The 8,424-nt window shown below is 53.9% G+C and overlaps 1 protein-coding gene across 1 annotated transcript; it reads left to right on the top strand.

Moving 5' to 3' along the window:
• Positions 1–5,132: 5,132 nt before the first annotated feature.
• On the top strand, positions 5,133–5,807 carry LOC138353764 (leucine-rich repeat and coiled-coil domain-containing protein PF3D7_0703800-like). Its single transcript, XM_069307163.1, has one exon. It carries the CDS (start codon positions 5,133–5,135, stop codon positions 5,805–5,807), a length of 675 nt encoding a protein of 224 aa, XP_069163264.1.
• The last annotated feature ends 2,617 nt before the right edge of the window (positions 5,808–8,424 follow it).

Below are 8,424 nucleotides of genomic sequence, written 5' to 3' on the forward strand. Positions count from 1 at the left end.
AAGGCGAGACTCCTAGTACAAGGGAAGGTGAGGAAATAGCTTCCACAGAAAAGGAAGATAAGGGCAGTGACATTGACAGTGATGCAGGTGAGCTTAATATCAGCCTCCTAACAGTCAAAATGCGTGCCTTGGAAATCAATCGAGAAATTGAATGGAAGAAGTTAGAATTAGAACGAGAGTTAAAAGATAAAGAATTGGCGATGAGGCGTCTAGAATTAGAAGAGAGACGAGAGAGAGAAGAACGAGAAAGAGAAGAAAAGGAAAGACAGAGACAACATGAACTAGAAGTATTACGACTAGGCGCTGAACAGAGACAAACTGGAGTAAGCGGTTTCGATCCGGTAAGAAATATCAAAATGGTCCCCAAATTCAACGAGAGAGAGGTTTCGAAGTTCTTCGCAGCCTTCGAGAAAGTCGCTGCCTCTTTGGAGTGGCCAAGGGAGAATTGGGCCATCATGATACAGTCAGTCTTGACTGGGAAGGCCCAAATCGCCTACTCTACGTTATCCCTTGACGACTCCGGCGATTACGATATGGTGAAGAAAGTGGTGCTCATGGCGTACCAATTGGTACCTGAGGCATATAGGCAAAAGTTCCGAAACCTGAAGAAGACCTCAGAGCACACTTTCACCGAATTCGCCACCATCAAGGAGCGACTTTTTCAAGAATGGTGCGCCTCTCGGAAGGTGGAGACCAAGGAAGACCTCGAGCAGCTGATTCTGCTCGAGGACTTCAAGGATTGTTTGTCTGTAGACCTGAAGACGTACTTAGAGGAACAGCAGGTAGAGACCTTGAGTGCAGCAGCCACCATGGCTGAAGAGTACATCCTGACTCATAGGCCGTCTGCTAAGTACGTCTCGAGGAATTACCAGCGCCGGTTTGACAGACCTCACGACGAAGAAGAAGAAAGACCCGTCCCACGAAGTGCTAAGAAGACGCCCCCAAGTAGCCCCCGAAGAACAAGTCCCAGTAGTCCGAAACACCGTAGTCCATGGAGGAATATGGTGTGCTGGACTTGTGGGCAGAAAGGGCACATAGCTGCTAGGTGCCGAGGTAGAAGAGGTGGCAGCGCACGAAGGGAGGTGATGTTGGTGAGCTGTGTTACATCACCAGTAGGAAACCAGTCTACGACGACGCAGGAAGGACCAAGTTTGTTGGCCCCTCACACTTCAACCGGGTATGTAACGAGTGATCATACTGGTAGATCAATTGTCGTGCTCAGAGATAGTGGAGCAGCCCAGTCCCTGATCGTGAAGAGCTCGTTACCCGAGGGAGTAAGTGTGAACGGGAGACAAGAGGTTGTCCTGGTTGGGTTTCCAAGGACGCAGTACATCGCCCCCTTAGTGCCAGTACATCTCGACACGCCTTATTTCAGCGGCACATGTGTGTTGGCAGTAGTCGATACCCTCCCTGTGGCTGGGATTGACGTGGTACTAGCCAACGACTTGGTGACAGATTGGAGCATCAATCTTCCCAAGGTTGCGGACGAGTCTACCGGAACAGCACGGTCTGAGGTAACAGGCAATGGTAATGTCCAGGTAAAGACAGACACGGATTTGAACATGTCTAATTTGTCCTCTCCCCCGCAGATCGACAGTTATTTAGCAGTGTCTCCTGATTCTCTCGACAAGGAACATGAGGTTACGATGGAAGAAGTACCTGAGCTTGGAGAGAGGCCTTGTGTGCAGGCACCCACGGATACCAACGAGTCTGGAGCGAAGGCGGATGTGTGCTTGCGGTATGGCAAGTTACAGCGTGTAGTGGACCAGCCAGAGATTCCTCAGACGTCAGAGGTATGTGAGGTGTGTTCAAAAGGTCTAGTGCCCTCTTCTGTCCAAGCCAGGCTAGTGGATGGTGCCGGCTATGGACATGACAAGCTCAGGAAACTTATCCCTCGAATTGCCAAATGTTTCCTACCGGTATTTTGTTTTGTTCTCCTATGTGTTCTCTGTGTTCTCAGTAAGGACCGGTGGACGACCCGACGAATGATGGCTCCCATGAACATCGCGAAAAGGTCCCAGGGATTGGAGATTTGTACTGCAGGTGTTGCAGTTGAAGGAGGGACCTGGAAGGTGATGATTGATACAGGAGGTACGACAAATGATAATATGAGTGACTGTTTCCGACAGGTTGACACCCCCCGCGTGATTGCTGAGCCTCAATACAGCGTTATACGGAACGTTGGTCGATCTGACGGAGGCAGAGCGAATGCCATCTTCGGTGTGCAAGCAGCCCTGTTGGAACTAGGTGCGGGCCTAGTAGACGAGTATGTAGTAAGTACTGCCTTGCCCACTGTCGCTATCACTCTGAATTATCAGACCTCTGTATTCCAGGTTCCTGTCTCCCTGAAGGACCATCGGACCGGCACCAGAAATGCCGTCTGTGGACAGCCATCATCGGTGCTACGACATAGGGAAGTGTCGAGTCACCCCAGATCGTGTCAAAACCAATCCGTACTAGAGAGATGTGAGATGACGCCCCTGCTTGACATCGCAGTGGAGACGTGGAAGATTATATCAGGCAGATCATTGCCTTCTATCTACAAGTTCCCTTTGTGCCAGGGTTCCTCAGTACAGTTCTGTAGACGTGACAGCCTCGACATCCCAGATTATAAAGCATGTGTGTCCATTTGGAGTTGTGTCGTCGTACTAATTTGGTTTGTGTTTTTTATAGAACCCCAAACCAAATTCTTTTTGGTGGGGAGGTGTTACGAACCCGGATCCAGCATCCGAGCAAGGAGCAGTAACAACTACGCCATCTGTGGGTCGGCTCCCGAAACCCCCGCCAAACGGACGACGACACCTAGTGAGGACAGCGTGTACTGGCCTCAAGGACCAGTTTCCAGTCTGGTTCAGCGCTCAACACCGCCGCTCCTGACCTCTGGTGAGGTGGTGCTCCGACGACAGCGCCATCTAGGGAGTGGATATGTCGGGCGTTTGTATCTGAGCCTGTGAGTGTGGTGTATTAGTGTCCCGGTTATTAATGACGTGTCTGCTTACAGAGCCAACCTGGGACCACTGTGTTGAAGGTGTAGTCAGTCTACCCGAGGCAGCCAGTCTCCATACAGTGAAGTTTGCTGCAGCTGTCGTGACGTCGTCCCCCCGGAAGAACACTGTGGTGTGTTAAGCCTGCCAGTGGAGTGGCAGTGGAAGGATTTACCCGGGACCGACGGTCGGAGACGATAATCCACTGGGGTATTGAGGACAGGAGGGTGATTGGTGATATCACACGAGACTCCTGTCTAGGGCGTACCCCTTATATCGTTCGTGGAGTGGCCGTACCAGCCTTGGTGGCTCAGTACCTGCCAGCAGACCTGCTGGACGTGTGGTTGACGGCCTCCGCGACGGTGCCCCCAGTGGACCTGTGTTGTGGCTGACCTGTGGCCAGGGTAGGCTCGGCGTTCTCCGAGGACACGTCTTGAGGCCACGAAGAAAGCACCAAGGAATCGGCACCGAAAGTGGTGTGGCACCAGAGTCTTCAGCAGAAGACTACAGTGAATAATCCCCTTGCAAAGTGTTAATACCCCTCCCCCTGTGTACTCCTTTTATATAATATTTATTTATTGGTGGTGGTCATTATATTATATTAAGTTCTTACCTTTCTTTCCCTACTCCCTTTAAGTTACTTGCGTCACGGATCGCATCCCTTGATAGCCTCTACTGGCTTGGGGCCGGATATATATCTTCCTCTAACTACATCAGAGTAAGAACCCCGTTGCGTCCCGAGAGGGCCGTAACACTCCCTCCCTTCCTCCCTCCCTCCCTCTCTCTCTCTCTCTCTCTCTCTCTCTCTCTCTCTCTCTCTCTCTCTCTCTCTCTCTCTCTCTCTCTCTCTCTCTCCCTCCCTCTCATTATAACGTATAGTCATATTAAGTATTCACGTTGTCTATAAAGACGCCGACATCCACTCTTGGCGGTGGAGGTAATTTGCCAATTTTCTTAAATTACAAAATATATGAATCAACTCATTGTTTATTGACATTAGAGGTGGTGTGTGGGGGTAGTCACGTGATCGTCGTGAGCCAATCAACGGTCCGTATACCTGTTGACCATCAGTAGTGTAATTGGCTGGACCATAGTTAGTGTGTACGGTGACCAGCGGGGGTGAGACAGCCACCAGTTTGGCTCTCTAACACGTGCGTGATGGTGGTAATTGGGTCGTTAGGTCTGTGGATTGAGAGTCGGAGGATGATAGTTGGACTGGATTTGGGGGGGTGGGGTGGGGTGGATGGGTAAGGCATAGGTAATGTGTGTGTGTGTGTGTGTGTGTGCGTGTGTGTGTGCTGGATGACAAGAGTGAGGAGTGGGGGGGGGGGTATTTTACTTCAGCAAAATACATAGTCTTAGGCAAGAAGCCTTGTGCCTCTTTATGCAGAATTCAACACAGGAGTCTCCTGCCTAAGGTACAATGCTCAGTGAAGAGAGAGAGAGAGAGAGAGAGAGAGAGAGCAGACACCGACCAAGTAACAGTGAACTATAAAGTAACCAGCGAGGCGGAGGCTACGCACGTCCATCCTGGAAATATAACTGCATGACCCGCCTCCCGCCCGCCTCGTCACCATGACCACGGGGCTGTCACGTTCATCCTGCAACTACAACTTCGTGACCCTCATAGCCAGTAGCACTCACCAACACTCAGCAACAAATACGACTCAGAATGAGCTGGCACTCAGGAACAAGTGGAGCTCAAGAACCAGCAGCACTTTGGAGCCATCACGAATGGCCAATCAGGTCACCCCGGGCGGCCACACACGAACGGTGTGGGTTCGAGGCCTTCGTGTAGGCCTACCTCCCTAGCCTGTACCTCATACTCCATACATTACAAGGAATACATAACCTGGTATACATATACACAACTCGAAAAATATATATGATACACAGAGAGGTTAAAATATATTTGTTTTACTCCGAGTATAACAAAATATTATATATTTTTTGGTAGACGTTTAAAATGACGAAATTCCGTTTATTTTTAGTCAATTTCGACACAGTGACGGGAGACGAGTTTACGAGCAGTGCTGAGTCACTCATACAGTGCTAAGTCACTCATACACAGTGCTAAGTCACTCATACACAGTGCTAAGTCACTCATACACAGTGCTAAGTTCCCTCATGGTCACTACTAACGGTAACATGCCCATCATGGTCACTACTAACGGTAACATGCCCATCATGGTCACTACTAACGGTAACATGTCCATCATGGTCACTACTAACGGTAACATGTCCATCATGGTCACTACTAACGGTAACATGCCCATCATGGTCACTACTAACGGTAACATGCCCATCATGGTCACTACTAACGGTAACATGTCCATCATGGTCACTACTAACGGTAACATGTCCATCATGGTCACTACTAACGGTAACATGCCCATCATGGTCACTACTAACGGTAACATGCCCATAATGGTCACTACTAACGGTAACATGCCCATCATGGTCACTACTAACGGTAACATGTCCATCATGGTCACTACTAACGGTAACATGCCCATCATGGTCACTACTAACGGTAACATGTCCATCATGGTCACTACTAACGGTAACATGCCCATCATGGTCACTACTAACGGTAACATGTCCATCATGGTCACTACTAACGGTAACATGCCCATCATGGTCACTACTAACGGTAACATGTCCATCATGGTCACTACTAACGGTAACATGCCCATCATGGTCACTACTAACGGTAACATGCCCATCATGGTCACTACTAACGGTAACATGCCCATCATGGTCACTACTAACGGTAACATGCCCATCATGGTCACAAGAGTCACGAGTGTTGCGTGGTGTTGAAGGTCAAGGTCTCGCTGCTGAGCTTCTCTTGCTGAGTGTTGCACGTCTTCTGAACACCAGTGTCTTTGTTGGGCGGCTCCCCTCCTCCCCGGGTGAGGTCCTCCCCGGGCGAGGTGTCCCCCGGGCGAGGTCCTCCCCGGGCTAGGTCCTCCCCGGGCGAGGTGTCCCCCGGGCGAGGTCCTCCCCGGGCTAGGTCCTCCCCGGGCGAGGTGTCCCCCGGGCGAGGTCCTCCCCGGGCGAGGTGTCCCCCGGGCGAGGTCCTCCCCGGGCGAGGTGTCCCCCGGGCGAGGTGTCCCCCGGGCGAGGTCCTCCCCGGGCGAGGTGTCCCCCGGGCGAGGTCCTCCCCGGGCGAGGTCCTCCCCGGGCGAGGTGTCCCCCGGGCGAGGTCCTCCCCGGGCTAGGTCCTCCCCGGGCGAGGTGTCCCCCGGGCGAGGTCCTCCCCGGGCTAGGTCCTCCCCGGGCGAGGTGTCCCCCGGGCGAGGTCCTCCCCGGGCGAGGTGTCCCCCGGGCGAGGTCCTCCCCGGGCTAGGTCCTCCCCGGGCGAGGTGTCCCCCGGGCGAGGTCCTCCCCGGGCTAGGTCCTCCCCGGGCGAGGTGTCCCCCGGGCGAGGTCCTCCCCGGGCGAGGTCCTCCCCGGGCGAGGTGTCCCCCGGGCGAGGTCCTCCCCGGGCTAGGTCCTCCCCGGGCGAGGTGTCCCCCGGGCGAGGTCCTCCCCGGGCGAGGTCCTCCCCGGGCGAGGTGTCCCACGGGCGAGGTCCTCCCCGGGCGAGGACCTCCCCGGGCGAGGTCCTCCCCGGGCGAGGTCCTCCCCGGGCGAGGTCCTCCCCGGGTGAGGTCCTCCCCGGGCTAGGTCCTCCCCGGGCTAGGTCCTCCCCGGGCGAGGTGTCCCCCGGGCGAGGTCCTCCCCGCGCGAGGTCCTCCCCGGGAGAGGTGTCCCCCGGGCGAGGTCCTCCCCGGGCGAGGTCCTCCCCGGGCGAGGTGTCCCCCGGGCGAGGTCCTCCCCGGGCGAGGTCCTCCCCGGGCGAGGTCCTCCCCGGGCGAGGACCTCCCCGGGCGAGGTCCTCCCCGGGTGAGGTGTCCCCCGGGCGAGGTCCTCCCCGGGCGAGGTCCTCCCCGGGCGAGGTCCTCCCCGGGCGAGGTCCTCCCCGGGCGAGGTCCTCCCCGGGCGAGGTCCTCCCCGGGCGAGGTCCTCCCCGGGCTAGGTCCTCCCCGGGCGAGGTCCTCCCCGGGCGAGGACCTCCCCGGGCGAGGTCCTCCCCGGGCGAGGACCTCCCCGGGCGAGGTCCTCCCGGTATGTTTGTGTTTTGTGAGAGTGTATTTTGTATGTTTATACAAACAAGTATATCGCTTGATCGCTGAGATCAAGAGAGCTGTGAGAGTACTAACCAACCAGGGAAGAGTCGTCAAGTTTCTGTGGATCCCTCCCATGTTGGGGATCTCCTCCCATGTTGGAATATGTGGGCATGAACGAGCAGATGTGTTGGCTGCTGAAGGCGCTGAAGGAGACCATATTGAATACTTCATACTCAAGACTCTGCTACAAATTAGAGGTATTGTCAGGCAACATCACCGTGACAAGGTAACTGAGGAAAGGAGGATAGAAGCACAAACCAGTGAATCTGTACGATGGTACAACATGGTTGCAGCTGGCAATCCCAATCATTATGGCCGAAGAGGAGGAGGACGCGGGAGAGAATCAGTAATAGCGAGAATCCGTCTTGGATACAAATATCCATGAAAAAATCGGAATGGAAACATAAACAGTTGATCACGGAGTTGCAGAATCTGTGGTGAGAGTGACGGACACCGCCTTGACCACTACCTGAGAGTGTGTGGACACCTGAGAGACATTAGAAGTATGTGTAGAATAATAAACCCCACATTGTTTGAGTTAGGAAAACACTATTTGCCAAATATTGATACTGTTCTTAAAATATTCCCCCATTTTGCACCCGCAAGATAACGTAAGATTTAAAGAGTTGACAAATGTTAATCTTCTTGTTTAAGGAGCTGTTCACTTGAGACAGTTAAGCAAGTCCCAGCTGTGTCTGGGTACAAGTGACAGGATGAACAACCCAGCGGGTTTTCTTCCTATTGGGGAGTGTTGTACATGCTGCTATGGCGGTGTGTTCACTCACAGGATGAGTGACGCTGCCCAATACTGTCACTATGGCGGTGTGTCCACTCACAGGATGAGTGGCGCTGCCCAATACTGTCACTTGGCGGTGTGTCCACTCACAGGATGAGTGGCGCTGCCCAATACTGTCACTTGGCGGTGTGTCCACTCACAGGATGAGTGGCGCTGCCCAATACTGTCACTATGGCGGTGTGTCCACTCACAGGATGAGTGGCGCTGCCCAATACTGTCACTTGGCGGTGTGTCCACTCACAGGATGAGTGGCGCTGCCCAATACTGTCACTATGGCGGTGTGTCCACTCACAGGATGAGTGGCGCTGCCCAATACTGTCACTATGGCGGTGTGTCCACTCACAGGATGAGTGGCGCTGCCCAATACTGTCACTTGGCGGTGTGTCCACTCACAGGATGAGTGGCGCTGCCCAATACTGTCACTTGGCGGTGTGTCCACTCACAGGATGAGTGGCGCTGCCCAATACTG

This window comes from Procambarus clarkii, chromosome 59, assembly GCF_040958095.1.
Source record: "Procambarus clarkii isolate CNS0578487 chromosome 59, FALCON_Pclarkii_2.0, whole genome shotgun sequence".
Classification (NCBI taxonomy): domain Eukaryota; kingdom Metazoa; phylum Arthropoda; class Malacostraca; order Decapoda; family Cambaridae; genus Procambarus; species Procambarus clarkii.

What these genes read in the sequence shown, in the direction of transcription:
- LOC138353764 (XM_069307163.1), top strand. Translation starts at nt 5,133, where the DNA reads ATGCCCATCATGGTCACTACTAACGGTAACATGCCCATCATGGTCACT.